At 31.1% G+C, this 17126-nt stretch overlaps 3 protein-coding genes across 5 annotated transcripts; 2 read left to right on the top strand and 1 right to left on the bottom strand.

Moving 5' to 3' along the window:
* Positions 1–218: 218 nt before the first annotated feature.
* Positions 219–2282, top strand: LOC139997849 (LITAF domain-containing protein). 2 transcript variants are annotated; one of them, XM_072021867.1, is made up of 4 exons: positions 219–359; positions 847–986; positions 1079–1235; positions 1323–2282. In XM_072021867.1, the coding sequence occupies exons 2-4, from the start codon at positions 872–874 to the stop codon at positions 1426–1428; spliced, it is 378 nt and encodes a 125-aa protein (XP_071877968.1). In that variant the 5' UTR covers positions 219–359; positions 847–871; the 3' UTR covers positions 1429–2282. The 2 variants fall into 2 exon arrangements, with proteins under 2 accessions (XP_071877968.1, XP_071877969.1); XM_072021868.1 differs by lacking the exon at positions 219–359 and adding an exon at positions 416–592.
* A 590-nt stretch (positions 2283–2872) lies between these two features.
* On the top strand, positions 2873–7025 carry LOC139997834 (pyruvate dehydrogenase phosphatase regulatory subunit, mitochondrial). Its single transcript, XM_072021838.1, has 14 exons — positions 2873–3321; positions 3401–3613; positions 3684–3847; positions 3951–4114; positions 4202–4385; positions 4454–4659; positions 4715–5030; positions 5202–5359; positions 5436–5584; positions 5660–5867; positions 5986–6075; positions 6154–6333; positions 6412–6612; positions 6735–7025. The coding sequence occupies exons 1-14, from the start codon at positions 3062–3064 to the stop codon at positions 6942–6944; spliced, it is 2703 nt and encodes a 900-aa protein (XP_071877939.1). The 5' UTR covers positions 2873–3061; the 3' UTR covers positions 6945–7025.
* Positions 7026–7052: 27 nt separating this feature from the next.
* On the bottom strand, positions 7053–16795 carry Not1 (CCR4-NOT transcription complex subunit 1). 2 transcript variants are annotated; one of them, XM_072021827.1, is made up of 14 exons: positions 16401–16795; positions 15599–15811; positions 15017–15451; positions 14635–14931; positions 13608–14551; positions 13354–13507; positions 12274–13275; positions 10563–12200; positions 10219–10482; positions 9928–10145; positions 9643–9849; positions 9451–9577; positions 7842–9373; positions 7053–7761 (listed from the first exon to the last, which is right to left on the bottom strand). In XM_072021827.1, the coding sequence occupies exons 1-14, from the start codon at positions 16500–16502 to the stop codon at positions 7683–7685; spliced, it is 7212 nt and encodes a 2403-aa protein (XP_071877928.1). In that variant the 5' UTR covers positions 16503–16795; the 3' UTR covers positions 7053–7682. The 2 variants fall into 2 exon arrangements, with proteins under 2 accessions (XP_071877928.1, XP_071877929.1); XM_072021828.1 differs by having other exon boundaries at positions 9457–9577.
* Positions 16796–17126: the final 331 nt, after the last annotated feature.

Below are 17126 nucleotides of genomic sequence, written 5' to 3'. Positions count from 1 at the left end.
AAAAAATATATAAGACATGTGTAGAAGAAATTATTAGCACCTTCATATGTACAACGTTTACATATGTAAAAAATTCCTTATTCATTATTTATTAAATTAATTTAGATAAAAGAAAGATTAAAAAACAATATTTGAATTGAAAAATTTTGAATAATCGATATTAGCAAAGATATTAATTTCAATGGAATGTTCATGAAACTCCTATCCTGCCATCTATATATGTATGTGCATAAGAATATTTGTTACGTTTTTCGTGTTTACACTTCAAACCTATTAAAATTATACACATGGACTATATTTAGAAATTACTCATACATTGTTTAAATAATTAGTGTTTAATTTATAATTGTTTTACTGAGGTAGGAAAAACTATGGTGTACTTTGTAATTAGACAAACATTAACAAAAGATTATCGCAACTTATCATACATTAACTCAAATAAAGTGGAATGTCAGCCTGTCATTATTCGCAATCAATTAATTGATATTTAAGATATGATTATCATTGATATTTCTCTTAATGTATAATTATAATTTGTAACTTAATGTAGTATTTAAATTGTACATTTAATAATTTTTGACAATTTTATAAGGTAAAAATTGTTCTGTTATTAATTGGATACTTGATTATGCGATGATATTTCTATAATTTAATATTTTAAGTGATTTTCAAAAATATGTCATATTAGATATAATATAACATATATTATATACAATTATTCTTATTTACAGCTTGTTAAAATACAATACAAATTTTGAATTATTTGCATCTAAGTATGATTAGAAATATGGATTAATACTATTGTTATTCATTTATACATAGTTACATAATTGTGTTTAATTATAGATAGACTATTTATAAATAAGACATCATGTATAATACTGGACCACCACCACCTTATGAATCACCTCCACATACACCGCCTGATTATTCACAAACAATGGGTGGTGTTCTACCTGCTAGCCCTTTCACATCTGCAGAAACTTGTATGTCTCATTCTTATTTTATTATAGCGAACTCTACAATTTAACTAATTAATTAAGAAAATAAATTTAAAAAATTTATTATTTCTTTATAGACACAACTGGACCAACTATAGTAACAACAATTGTTCTACCGGGGCCAGGATCAACACATACAATTTGTCCACATTGCCATGCAGAAATAGATACTACAATAAAGACAGAACCTGGCATGATTGCCTATATATCTGGGGTTGTAATTGCATTAATGGGGTATTTACAAAATTACCAATTCAATTACCAATTCAGTATCTCTTGAATAATTTATTATATTACTATTTTGTATATTATCTTCAACAGATGTTGGTTGGGATGCTGTTTGATTCCATGCTGTATTGATGAATGTATGGATATTCATCATAGTTGCCCTAACTGTAAAGCTTATCTGGGACGTTATAGGAGATAAGATAACACAATACTAGTATCTATTGCATTTCACTTTAAAGCCATTTGAAAGTTGCATCATATATATACATATATAATGAATAAGTTTTAGTTTTTATCTTCAACAAATATCTGCAATGTTTGGTACATAAACAATTAGCTTCAAATATTTTTCACATGAAAGTTTGGTATATACGATGCACAATGCAAGATTGCACATAATTATATAAAAAAAAGTATTTGATATTTACTTTCATAAAAGGGATCATTAAAAACATTCGTGGATTTAAATATTAAATGAAAAAGTTCCTAAAATTCAATTTATTTGTTATATTTGAAAACTTTTTCATTATAAAAGTATAAAATAGTTGAGCAGAATGTACAAATGAAAACAAGGTTCATTGATAATTTTATTTACAACAAATAGTACACAATATAAATTTTCATATGTAACATGTATATAAAATTATTTCTAGATAAGGTAATATTCAAGGTATTTTTAGCACTATCTGATATTTTTGTTGGATATATAAATATTATACACAATATTTCTTTACTGAACTTGCATTAACTGACAGCAGTTGTTATTGCAAGTATTGTTAAAAATCTATTTTTTTAAATTGTTAAAGAAGACAAACTTATACAATCTGTGTCTGTTTTTATGAAGTCTCATTTAATATATATATGAATAACAATATACTATTGAAAATAACTATTTTTTGGAAATAATGTGCACTGCTGTCTTTTTATCACTTATAAAAATTTATATGTTTTCAAATAGAAATAAATACTTTGTAACATATAACAGAAAAGTTACATTTTAAAAATAAGATCAATTAATAATGTTAATGTAAAATAAAGTTGATATTCCATAAATTATGTAATTAATGCCCATTTCTCATTTTCAATGGAGTACCTATATATATATATATATAAATACAAATTAATATAGATATTTTATAAATAATTTATACTAATAGCAAATCTCAAAAATTTATTTTTGTATAAGATAGTAATTTTTACTTGTATATTTATAGAAGAGACTAATTCTTACAATAGTCATAAAAAATAAGTGTAGTCATAAAATATAGTTATAAATAACAATAATCGTAAAAATAAGCATATCTGACTAACTAATCTGTATTTTTGATATTACTTTAGTGTAATATATATGCTTTTATATAAAATATTTAGCAATGTATTCTATATTAATAAGATTATAATACTATAAATAAAATGAATAAAATTTAATGTCCTAAGTAATTTTCACCTGCCTTTACATATTTTCGTTAACTTCTACTAGTTAACAATTTTTTTTATATTTTTAAAACTGTATTATTATATAACAATCAAAATTATAATTCAATGTTTTACATTTATTTAATATAAATTGGTTATAACTACTTATCTTTTTTCAAACCGATGTTATCTAAGTGACCATAAAAATTTACAGGAACATGACATTTATTAAAGACTAAACGTATTTTAGTTGATAGTGTTTGAAGACAATTAATGAAACGATAGTTCAGAGAGCAGTCTCGCATTCTATAACAATCTAACCTTAAAAGAAACGTGATGATCTATAAACATACATGTATATTTATGTTTTTACGTGAAAATTAGTAAAAGATATTAAAGTTCTATCTATATACAATATGACAATGTGGCATCATTCTAAATTGATTTGTAATAAATTTGTGACAAAGTGGAATAATTTTGCTTTTTACAACTACAACAAAAGAATAAGACATAGTAGTTCAAAAACTACTATAGAAACAAATGAAGATGTTGATGACCCACTTCCTAAGGAAACAAAAGTTGTTATATGTGGAGGTGGTGTTATGGGTGGTGCAGTTGCTTATCATCTTTCACTTATGGGATTAGGATCTCAAACTGTTATCGTAGAAAGCGGCAGGTATGAAATGGCAGATTTTGTAAGTCCATTTTGGACTGGATGAAAATGTATTTTCATTATTTACTTTGATTAAATTTAGATTAGGAGGTGGAACAACCTGGCATACATCAGGATTAGTAGGAGCTTTTAAACCAAGTTTGGCACAAGTTAAGCTTGCTCAGAATACTATAGCATTATATAAAGCATTGGAAAAAGAAGGCTTATCAACAGGATGGAAACAATGTGGTAGTCTTTCTTTAGCACGCACAAGAGATCGTATGACTGTATTTAGACGAATGAAAGCACAGTCTATGTGAGTCAATTACTAATTGTAATAATATATAAAATTAATTAAATGTAGATCATTCTATGAATATTTTTAGTTCCCGCAATATTGAATGTCATTTGATTACACCAAAGCAAGTACAAGAAATATGTCCATTATTACGAGTAGATGATTTAGTTGGTGGATTATGGATCCCAGGGGATGGAGTGGGAGATCCATATCAAATTTGTTTAACATTAATAGGAGAGGCAAGAAAGAAAGGTGTTTACAGTTTTTCATGAAAGTAAAAAAGGATATAAGAATATGTATTTAATTTCATATTATAATGAGATTGTAAAATACATTTAACTCCTAATACTTTTAGGTGTTAAAGTGTTTGAAAACTGTAAAGTTACTAAAATTATTACACAAAATGGTAGAATTGCAGCTGTAGAAACAACACATGGTACTATTGAATGCGAACATTTTGTCAATTGTGCTGGATTTTGGGCACGTAATGTAGGAAAATTAAGCGAGCCATATGTAAAGGTTAAATATTTCTTTTATTGTTATTAGTATATAAGAAAGAAATATAATTTTTGTAAATAATCTGAATTAAATATATTTTATTTTTAGGTGCCGCTCCATCCTGTAGAACATTATTATTTGCATACAAAATCAATTAATGGTTTAGATCCTATGACCCCTGTTATAAGGGATTTGGATGGATATATTTATTTTCGAGAAAATAATGGAAGTTTATTAGCTGGTGGCTTTGAACCAGTTGCAAAACCAGCATTTGAAGATGGAACAATACCTGGTTGGATATAGATTTTTATTTATTATTGATCTTATATAGATTTAAATATGCAGCAAATTTTAATTTAGGAGGTACAGAGCAAAGATTTCTGCCAGAAGATTGGGACCATTTTCATATATTACTTGAACAAATGCTTTATAGAATTCCAAGTCTAGGAAATGCCATTTTAGAAAAATTATGTAATGGTCCTGAAGCATTTTCTCCAGATTGTAAGTGGATAGTTGGTGAAGCACCAGAAATACGTAATTATTATATTGCTGCTGGTATGAAAACGGTAAGTTACCTTAACTTACGAAATTATAAGATATACAAAAATATAATTTTCATAGGTGGGTATATCAGCAGCTGGTGGAGTTGGTCGAGCAACTGCAGAATTAATAGTTAATGGTTCAACATCTTTAGATATGTATGAATTAGATGTGTCACGATTTTTGGGACTTCATAACAATCGTAAATTCCTACGTGATCGAGTAAAAGAAGTTCCTGGCATGCATTATGCTCTACAATATCCACATCATGAATTTAAAACTGGTAGAAATTTAAGAATGTCTCCAATTTATCCAAAACTTCGAGCAGCTGGTGCTATATTTGGTCAAGTAATGGGGTACGAACGACCATCCTGGTTTGAATTAGATGGTGATAATGGTAGGTTCACTTTCTTTTATAAAAGACAAATTTTCCATGAAAAATTTTATATTAAAAGATAGATATTTCTATCTTTTAGTATAAAATTCTTTATAAAACATTATTTATTAACATGTCCGTATTATAAAAGAAGAAACTGAATTTTATTATACAGATTGCTTTACTACACAGATTTAGAGGCGATTGATGGGTTTCAAAGATGTAAGATAGCATATACAAATACGTTCAGTAAACCACCATGGTTTGAAGCAGTTTGGAATGAGTATGCTGCATGTCGAGAAACAATTGGACTGAGCGACTATTCTTCTTTCACTAAAATTGATTTATGGGTATGATAGATTATCGTAACTAATGTATGGATATATTATTGTATTACATTATTTTTCAATTCATGTATTGTTTTAGTCAAATGGAACGGAAGTAGTCGATTTTTTACAATATTTGTGTTCCAATGATGTTGATGTTCCAGTAGGAGGTATTATTCATACAGGTCTACAAAATCATCGTGGAGGTTATGAAAATGATTGCAGTTTAGCACGTATTGCTCCCAATCAGTAAGTTGTTTAAATAAATTGTACAACTTATAAGATATAAGATATAGCTATATAATCAGTCTTTTTATATTTAAGTTATATGATGATTGCACCTACCATACAACAAACTCGATGTAAGCATTGGATTAATCGTCATTTACCAGTAGATGGTTCTGTAGCAGTATCTGATGTAACATCAGCATATACAGCAATCTGTATTATGGGTCCTGCTACTAGGCAATTATTATCAGAATTAACAGATACTGACTTAAATCCCAAAAACTTTCCATTTTTTACTTTTAAGGTATTTATTATTAATTATTAATTATAATTATATTTATTATTAATTATAAGTATATTTAATTATTATATTATTCATATTTAATTTTATTATGTTTACCGCACATTTATTTCTTGAAAAGGAGTTAGATGTTGGTCTTGCTAATGGAATACGCACAATGAATCTAACACATACTGGAGAACTTGGCTATGTCTTATATATTCCAAATGAAGTTAGTATTCTAAATAAAAAAATTTTCTCCAAATTATGAATTTTATATTTTATTGATGTACACATTACACATTTGTAGTTTGCATTACATGTTTATACAAGATTAGTAGATGCTGGAGCTAAGTATGGAATAAAACATGCTGGTTACTATGCAACTCGAGCTTTAAGAGTTGAAAAATTTTACGCATTTTGGGGTCAAGATTTAGACACCTTTACTACTCCTTTGGAATGTGGACGAACTTGGAGAGTAAAATTAGATGTAGTTATCTTTAGAATTTACATGATTTATATATTAAAGTTTAATTAAAACAATATTTTAAAGCTATATGCTTCATAGAAAGGTGTGCATTTTATTGGAAGAGATGCTCTTTTAAAACAACGCGAAGAAGGTGTAAAACGGAAATATGTGCAGTTATTATTAAACGATCATGATCCCGAATTAGATACATGGTGTTGGGGCAGTGAACCTATTTTTAGAAATGGAAAATATTGTGGAATGACAACTACTACAGGTTACGGATTTACATTCAAAAAGCAGGTACATATTTAACGTTATTAACAGATTACTAAATTTATATGATTATAAAACTTTGGTAAATTTTAAAAGCATAAAAATTACAAAATATAAACATTTATAATAATTAATAAATTTTTATTTAGGTTTGTCTTGGATTTGTTCAAAATTTTGACTCACAAGGACGTCCACAGGAAGTGACAAATGAATATATATTGTCAGGAGATTACGAAGTAGATGTAGCGGGAATAAAATTTCCTGCAAAATGTCATTTGCATAGTCCTAATTTACCAACCAAATTTCCAGATAAGGAAAGGGATTCTTACCATGCAACACGTGATCATCATGTTGTTTGACTCTGACAATATAAGTTTTGAATTGTGTACAAATAATGTATATAAAGTTTAATAAATTATTTAATAAGTGACAATTATAAATCACTACTTAACATATAAAGCAAAGGATTACTTAAACCACATTTTAATTAATCAGCTTTATCTTTTTTCGTAGCTACAATTCTTAAAAAATTACATCAATGTATACTAGTAATTATATACTATATTACAGATTTTCAGGTGCACCATACATTCTGCAAATACTCCCTAAATGACTTACATAATACAACATATTAATTTTGGTACTGACTCAATATACCACTTAGTCATAGTACATTTATATTCAATTTAACCTACAAAAATTCACTATTACTTCTTGAACACCCTTGCTGTCTTGACTTCCTCTTCTTCATTATGATACGCATTATACTGACATTTGTGCTATAATATTACAATGTCGTGGTAACACACTGTCTCAAGTACACTGTTCAAAAGACACATTTTGTGAGGTTGAATGTTCGTTGCTTTCTGATCGATGCAACAATATTTTTATTAAAATATTAACATAATAGTAATCTCGCTTATTCTAGCTCAATTGATACACTTAATATACGATTATTCAATATCTATCCACCAAAAGTTAAGCCCAAAGTATGGTACATCTATCCGTACATTAACAACTTTTTACACGCGATTCTTATTATTTATGTTCTTCTTTTTTACTGTACACAAATCGACAATGAAAAATAAAGCGTCCTATCACTCTGGGATATTCGGTTCCCGAATGGATTCTAAATCTTTTAGGTTCCTACACGAATGAGCTATTGAATCGAATAACCTGAAACAATATAAATAAAAAAATATACATTATATGAAAAATCAAAATAATAAAATACACAATTATTATTAATAACTTACTTTTCAATTTCTGGTGAACAGTGAATAAATTCATGCGTCCAGAATTTGTATGTTGGATTTTTGATAAGTTCAACAAAAGTAACGAGAAGACCCCATGGGTGAGGTCTATTTACAACAAGTCTTTCAAGAATAACTCTTGTAATTTGTTCTTGTATCGCTTGCGTATTAGCTTCAACAAACAAGTACAGAAGTGTACAACTGAAGTAATTCGTATGGGTGTTAGGATACCGCAACTGATTCATAATTGCATTTATGAATAAATAACGACCTTCTGTATCAAGATCCACTGCCAAGTTTTGAAATATATCCATATGTGCAGAATGTGCGATAGCAGACATGTTAGGCGTATGTCCTTTACTGCGAATAAAAGATATAGCTTGTGTCCCAACATAAAGTACGAGAGCGTTCATTAATGGAATATTATAGCGAAAACCAGTGTCTTGAGACACTTGTAAATTACTACGCAATTCAGAAAGGAAAGTAACTGGAGCTCGCGCTTTTAAATACGAATCAAGTTCTTTTTTGAAACTTAATGGCTGTATCATAGACGCAAAATTTGTCAATATTCGGGGGGTATTTGTTGCTTGCTGTAGCAGAGTAACTGTTAAATTCGGCGTGAATGGATCAGGTAACCGCATACTTCTTGGATATGCGCTTAAAACAATATTTTTCATCTGTGTGCAATTAAGTGGAATTACATCACAAAATCCATAGTGATATTCACAAAGAAATTCAGGAAAATCGTGTAATAAGACTAATAGTACTCTAATTGTTCCTCTGTATAATGTAATAACAGGCTTTGCAAGTTCCGTGTTTCGAAGGTATGATGCAAGGTACTTAAAGAGATCAATTAAAAGTTGCGCATACATGCCCCAACATTTTTGTTGTGGTGTAATCGCAAGCGTACGTCCAATAAAAACTCTGTGTGCAACTATATCCAGCCAAGCGTAACAAAATCCTGAAGCTTTGGCTGGTCTAAGTATATGTAGCGTATGGCAGAAAGCAGTTAATACTTGATAATTTATTGCTTCCAATACAGGTTCAGGGGCGCAAAGTTCCAAGAAAAGCATGATGAAAATCCTATGATACGGCAATTGTTGAAAATCAGTTCCTCGCATTTCCTGATCCTGCAGTAATACGCCAGCAACGATTCCCAAAACCTTGTTCAATAAATTAATTTTCGTATGAGTGTTTGTGCTGTCACCAGAATGTTTTACCAGAAGTGCGATCAAACGAACGAAAGCATCCAACGAATGGAAACATTTCGCACGAACAACAATAGCTATTGTAGCACTTGTATCAGTTAAAGCACGATAACACGAATCGACACACATCTGAGTACTCAATTTAAAGAATCTTGTTATGAGATCGTCTGTTTTAAGAATTCCATGAATGTTCATTTGATGAACAAATATTCCGAAAGCTTTCGTGGGATCACGAGCGTGCGTTGGATTATGATGCATTGAGATCCATTCGCGTAACAAATATTCTGTCTTTTCCATCAATCCAGGTGGATCGTCAAAGTCACGAGCCTGTAAAAAACAAATAACATAAATTGTAAATACAAACGTGTGTTCTTGGTGCCTTAAGATTGGCAGAATTTACTTACTCTCACCTGTAGAATTCCAGAATGAATATGCGCTGTAGGACCAGCAGGAGCTCTGTCTGCTAATACTCCTGTATCATGATTTACGCGCAATGATTCTATCAGATTTGTCAGTCTAAACAGTAAAATTCTGAAAAAAATATGTTTTATTTGAATTAATTCTGCACTAATTAATATCGTAATATTAATAGTCACCCTTCAGGTGGTGCTCTGTGGTGAGCTATTCGGGCAAGTATTTCAATTGTGTGAAATAGGTCAGATTCGGCAACATGTGTAGTTTGTCTTTCATCAATTAAATAAAGTTGCACCAACTGCATAGCAAATGCTGTCGCCATAGAATTTCCGGAATCTATAGCCTGAGCCAAAGCTAAATCATACTGTGGAAGACTAATTAAGTGAGACCTAAAAACGATAGTAACGGTGCTATTTATATTTTATCACTCAAATAAATTTAATAATATATTATGAAAAATAGAATACCTGATAAGATAATCAACAGCTTCGAAGTTGTATCGAAACTCTTCTCGACACTCGGTTAAACATCGAGTAATGTGTTTGTTTGTCCATTGCATGCCATAGGCACGTGGATCTTGTAAACATTTTAAAATACGTAAATGAAGTTCTCTATATCGCAATATAATTTCTGAATCTATTACACCGCTGGTAATGGTAGGGCCATCTAATAAACCTTCTACAGCCTAGAATTAGAGATATATAGATTGCATATAATGTAAATTACATACTTAAATAATATAATTTGTAATAATTTACTTTTTTAAGTAATGACATAGCAGCGCCTGCATCTCTTGATCTCCTTGTTAGGATAATAGAATCTAAAAGACTGTGAAGAGCAGCATGTTGTGGAGGAGGTGCAACTGGACCCATTGCAGCAAGCAATACTTCAACTTCAGCTGCAAGTTTTTCTAATATAGCTCCAACTTCATCGTTACTCACGGCTGCTGCATATGCAGCAACTTGTTGTGCCGTCGCTACTGCAACTGCTGGATTAGCAGCAAATGCAGTTACAGTAGGTTCCTTTAAGAAAAAAGTATTTTAAGTAAACAATATTATATAGGAATTATAAATATACGACATATAGAATATAAAATACATACTGTAACAGGTTTTGGCATTAACAAAGCTTGTGTGTCTCGTTCAGATAGTGGTAAGAATCCTGGAATATTCCTTGCAAATTCTTCATAAACAGCCATTTGTTGAGGCGTCACTCCTCCAACTTTTAGTCTTATTTGTTCAGGCATTCTCTCAGCTTGATATTTAAGTAATGGATCGCAATATCTTCTTCCTTCTTGCCGTGCAATTTTTCGTAATTCAATTTCATTCAATAAACGTTTATCCATTTCTGGAATTGCCTTTTCAATAGCTGTTTTTTGTACAAATGCGCATGCAAGTTCCATATTATCAGCAGCTACTACATTAGCAGCTTGTTCTGCAAATTCTTTTTGTTGTGGGGTTGTGCCCATCATTGCAGTTAAAAAAGCTTGTTTTAAATTTGTACTAATTGACGCCAAAACTTGATCACGGCAAGTAATCATAGCCATTCCAGCAGTTAAATTACGAACCATATGTCTTGCCGCTGTTCTCATTCGAACTTCTTCTGGATCTAATGCAAAGTCTTTTCTCACAATTTGTTCGCTAGTGGTTAGAGCTATTTTGATCGATCGATCAACTACAGGATGAATCCATTCTTGAATTGCTCTTTCAACAGCTGGACGAACAAACTGTTTCAAATGTGGGTGCGTTTGGAATAATGGCAAATTATTATTAATGGTGATATGTTGAGAAATATTAGCAATCCCTGTTACAGAAATATCCATATAATTAAAACGCGGCTCTGGTGGACCAGTAGGTAAGGATGGTGTTGTATTTGCTGGAGCTGTTTGTGGAACAATAGTTCCGGTTGTAGTAGGGCCAACCAATTCTTCAATAGGACCTTGTGTTTGTTGCTGATTGTTGCTTGATTCAGACTTTTTATTAGGATGTGATAGCTGATATTCTAAGTTCCGTAATTTTTCTGGATCTTTTAAATAAAGCGCAGGTTTTAATTCACCTACATCAATGCTTAAATTTTTGCATAATACTTCTATCTCGAATTTTAAATTCAATTTTAGGTCAGGTTCTTGATGTAATTCTGCTAATACATTCATAATTGCCATTGTCCAAGGATTAGGTGGGCGAAATACACGACTTTTTGCACAACTTTCAAGTACTTTAGCAACAAATGGAACAACATAAAGAAGTTCTTGTTGACCTTTGTGATATGCTTCGACAAGTAAACTTTTTAGATCTATATCAATGTGTAAAATCGGTTTATTTCTGCCAAGAGTCAACATTCCTAGCCAATGACCTAAATTTTTTAAAAGTGAGCGATCAGAAAAATTCGCTATTCCTTTATCACTCCGTAATAAAACCTTTATGTTTCTAAATGTTTCTCTAGTAACCATTTTGTACACTTCTGGTAATTTCAAACAGTCCAGAAAATTTGAATATAAAGCATGGAAATTTAATTCTATGCTTGCACGTTTCATTACTAAATACTGAGCCATCCAAGGCCAATATTCTTCTGTGACAATTTCTCGAATTTCGTCACATTTTTGTTGTAAATTAAGTTGACTAAGATTATTGAAAATGAATGCTGTTTTATCTTGCAAAGCTTCTGGAGGTGTCGTTATCTTTTCTTCTTTATCGGTTGCTACTAATAACGTATCAATGTTTGTTGCATTAGCAATAGAAGGCTAAAATTAAAGAAAAAATCATAAGTAACAATGAAAATGTATTATGCGGTTCTCAAATTTATATTTTACTTACTCTGGCTGAGAGAGAGGTGGTTGGAGTCGTGGATGATTTCGCTTGAGTAATGCTTGTCGTTATTGTTGTTGTTGTAATAGTTTTATATGGTGTAGTAACTGGTGCCAGCATAGCTGCTAAAGATTTTGGGAGGACTGGACCTTGAAGTCTTATGGGAGGATCCTTCCCATGTAATCCACTTTCTACAGAAGCAATTAAATGTGGTGGGAAGTCATTGAAATGTTGAATTGTCCTGACGTGCTCACAGTATGTTTGGTACTCTTTTAAACGGCTTTTGAACCGATCCAGAGCTGTTAAGCCAAAGTAATACATTTTGCTGCCTTCTGGTTTCCTAAGTGCTTCCAATACAAATCTCAGAGCTAATCCAAGTGTCATATAGCTATTAACCAATCCTCTTTCGATTATTCCTCCGAATAATTGTGCCGTAATTTGCAACTCTTTATCTGGGTATTGAGGAAAAAATCGATATTCCTCAAATAAATTTCGCAACATACAGTCGAATACTTCTCTCTCTCTTTTACTACTAGAATCTTGAAATTTTTTTAACATATCAAGAACTTCATCAATTGATAAAGTAGGATGTGGCGGATGGTTGTATATTCGCTGAAAGTAACTGTTTGCTTCATCTTCAATTTCTTTGGAAACATTTTGTGCTACATCAGGAAGTAAGTTCAATGTTTCAGGCATTCTTGCTTTTTCAATGCCTGTTGGTGGTCCAAGTCGTCCTAATCCTCCGATTGTTGTACTTCCAGGTAAAACAGATGGTCCTTGCGTACCAACTGGTCCTGAATGCAACTGTGAAGATAATGGTAACATTGGAAATGGACTTGGAGAAGGTCCCATGAGACGAGAAGGAGAGCCAGGTGCTGATACTAAAGGTCCAAGTGCACCTGATAAATTAAACGCAGAACTACTTGGTGGACCAAGACTGGAACCCAAACCCATAGATGCAAGACTTGAACTTAAATTCCCAAGTGGATCCACTTGTTTTGAAGAAAACAACTACAAAATTAAATAAGATATATTTATATATAAGATTAATGTACAAGTAAATATAAGAAATTAAATTAATTTCAATACCTGTCCTCCCAAAGTTGCTGGATTAAAAGGTTCCAATCCACGATGTCGTAAAACTCCTGGTGGTGGAGGTCTACTCATTGTACTTTTACTCAACATTAGACTACAATTTTGTACCATTGTCATTATTGCCTCGGAACATTCTTGAGATACACTTCTGTAAAATAAAAAAGAGGAGAAATAAGAAAAATATTAATAACAAGGAAATATTATTATATTTATAAAAACATTTAGAATACAAAAACAGTAAAACATACCCAGCGCATACTTGCAAACAAGCAAGCATTGTTGTTAGTGTTTCTTGTGGAAGTTGACTTGCTTTTGGTACTGTAAGATCTTCCTTTATACCAGGTCCCATTACTTGAGGACAACGTCTTTGTAAAAACTTTACACAAGCAGTAACAAAGACTTCTCCTTGTTCTCTAATTTTATCAGTCAACCATTTTTCTAATTTTAAATATTCTCTTCTTGAAGCCAAACAGGCTAGATCAATAACAAATGGATATGATTGAGCAGTCAATAAATGAGTTAATGCTTTGAGGTCTTGAGCAACATCAAGAATGCGAGATAGTCTTGTTTGATCATGATCTCCACGTATGTACCATTCTGCCATAGCATGCATAATAATAGATTTTATTTTAACTGTATTTCCATGCCATGCATGATGTAGAATAACAGCTGAATTTGGATGATTTCCAAGAAAAATAGGCATTAATGTACTAAGTAATTCTTGTCTAAGTATTGTAATAGGAGCACTAATTTGTAATAATGCTAATACAAGAACATCAGGGCAGTGTTGAATGGGCCATTTAAATATTTCTTGAACTGGTCCATACAGTCCTCTTTCTGCCATATGCAAAAGTAATTCAACTACATTTAAGGACCTCCAAGTTTGTGCTTCCTTACTATCACTCTCTGGTGCTGCTTTCAATACATCAACAGTTACAGAATGATATGGATAATCGGCGAAACAAAATATATCAGGGCACTTCAAAATTTGTTGCACTAGGGAAAACTGTCCTTCTATGTTATCCCAATGACGATAAAAAAGTTCCACGGGAAACATATCTGGAGGATATCCTTGATGTTGCAATCCCAACCTTAATCCTGTGATCAACAAATTCAATCCTTGTCTATCTTTGATAACAAATTCTGCATGATCTAGTTTAACTATCACTTCATTCCAAGATAATGTTGATTGCTGTAATTAACAATGAACATAAATTAAAATTAAATATTTAATTTAATATATGAAGTTATTAGATATCAGTTACTAAAGATTACAATTTCTTTTAAAGCTTGAACAAAAACTTCAACATTCCATGTAGTAGGAGCAGCATTATCACTTGATTTTTCCTTATTTGCATCTTGTGTAGCTCCTGAATTACCCCAAAATGATTGTAATCCTCCAGCATCATCAAGACTACTACAGCTACGTGCCATATGACCTAAAACTCTTGCTGCACATGTTGGGGATATTTCTCGAGCTCCTAAACCAGCTAAGGCCGATCGACATTCTTCAACACTGTTAGTGAATCCATATCCTAATTCCATAATCAATTCTACTAGAGAATTCCCATCCTAAAATAGACATATTACACGCATTAAAAGATTTGTAATATATAATATATTACAATAATTATACAGTTATTATTATTTGCATTACCATTTGATTAACAGCCATGTTTAGTTCGATTTTGGTTTGCGGAGTTTCCCCGTTGTCTGGGTACAAGAGTGGTGCTAGCACCACTGGTACCAGCTCACGGGGAAAATCGCGCCTCAAATTCTTGAGAAATTTTTCTTTTGCTTCAGATGAAAGGCCAAATTGATTGGCTGAATGAAAAGCTTGAGACAATATAAGATGAAGAACTTCAGGCAATGAATCGTGCAATCCTTCTTCGTGATGTCTGTTGCTTGTTTCAGAATTGATATAATTTTTTATCAATTCAGGCAGCTGTTTTTGTACGTGCTCTAAAGCTAATGTACGAATTTCAGTATTCTCAGAATGCAGCAATGCAATCGCAAATGCAACTTCTTGTACCAGAGTTAACCCAAGTGCCTTCTTTAAACGTAAAAAAAACTTTGGTGATGGGTTCAAAGTCTAAAAGATAAAGTTAAAATTAACAAAAGTTGTTTTAAAAGAATATGTAACATAAAGAAACGTTTAATATATATCAATTTATATAAGTATACACGTATACATACACCAATTCTGGTAATCTTAACCTAAATAAAAAGTAAAATATACCTTTTGTTGATGAAATGGATGGTCTATAGCAAAGCACAGATTAGAAATAAAAGAAGGTTTGCTAAGAAGATTAGTACACTCTTGTTTTAGAAGTTGCACTTGAAAGTAATCTCTTGCACTTAATTCTGGTGACTCTCCTGTGGAAAAGTCAATGCACGAGAGTAAAGAGCGCAGCAAATGTCTGTCTGCCTCCAAACCCTTCCACTGCACCAGCTAGAATACAATAATACATTTTAGAATGATGAATTATCATATATAAAATATGTATATAAACATAAATATATTAGATATGACCTCTACGGCATTATCATATATTCAGTAACAGAAATAAAACTTAGAAAAGATTATAATATATTTCAAAATAACTTCAAACAAGTAAGTATTTTACAACTATTATATTTGTTAAATAATTGAAACATTATTACTATTGTGTTTTATGTCCTTATTATTATGTTTTAGAAGTGAGCATTGAAAAATATACAGAGTTTCATCGTTCGAAATAATACGTTGGAATACATACAAATTACGGAAAGAGGCTAAGTTCAAGATGTATTTCATGCCGCGTGAATATTCAATTGCCATTACTTATAGAATAAGTTTATTAATCTATATATAAATCCACATTTATTTATTTATTTTTTTTTTGTATGAAAATGTTTATTTTAATAATTGAAATTAGATGTAATCTGTAATAATATTCACGAAGCATATTGCGTTGTTCCGAGGACGGCGTGTGATGAATAGAAGGTGGAAGGGGTGGGCATAAGAGTTGCAGTAGTACAACAGGTTTTTTTCTACTTACAACTGATATTTCTTGGCAGCTGTCTCGAAAATTTTTTTTATTTAAATTCGTAACCAAATAACTGATTTGTGACAAAGTAAAAGACAACGAGTCCAGGTTCATAGTTCCATGAATACGACCTCGAAAGCTTCAAACACGTTTGAAGCTTTCTTCGGTATCCACGAATTGCCTCCCCGGATTCTCTCCTCGTTAAAAGCATGAAAACTACATTGATACAGTCCTGCGACCAACATCGGGATTAATATTTTGAAATACAATTTCAAACCAACGTCATGGCGAGCACAACAAGATAATACTGAAAACGTAACACTACTCCAAAATCACACCATATAACCAGTCACACTTTACTGGTCTCTTTTTCCATCTACTTCGGTAGACTTCTACCTCTACAAGACAGCCGGTCCTATGTTTCTTTAAATCGTCACTAGAGAGCGTTAACGTTCGAATGAAAATCTATTACATTTTCCTATATGTTATATTACTAATTTTTACATAATTGTAAAAAATTGTCTTATAAATTCTATTATAAAGAGCATGTCAATTCATTTTTTTTATTTTACAATCATATATGATTAAGAAAACAACTAAATTTGTTTGGACTTTGATTAAATAACTGCGTAAACAGGTTGACCAACTTTAGTATGGTCATTATTTCACTGAAAAATAGATATGTACATTTACTAAAATATTTTTCAAGAGATGATAAAATTGTAAATTCTTACTTAA

The sequence above is a fragment of the Bombus fervidus genome, chromosome 2 (genome assembly GCF_041682495.2).
Source record: "Bombus fervidus isolate BK054 chromosome 2, iyBomFerv1, whole genome shotgun sequence".
Classification (NCBI taxonomy): domain Eukaryota; kingdom Metazoa; phylum Arthropoda; class Insecta; order Hymenoptera; family Apidae; genus Bombus; species Bombus fervidus.
The sequence above is the reverse complement of the archived record's forward strand: the minus strand, read 5'-3'. Positions and strand labels throughout refer to the sequence as shown.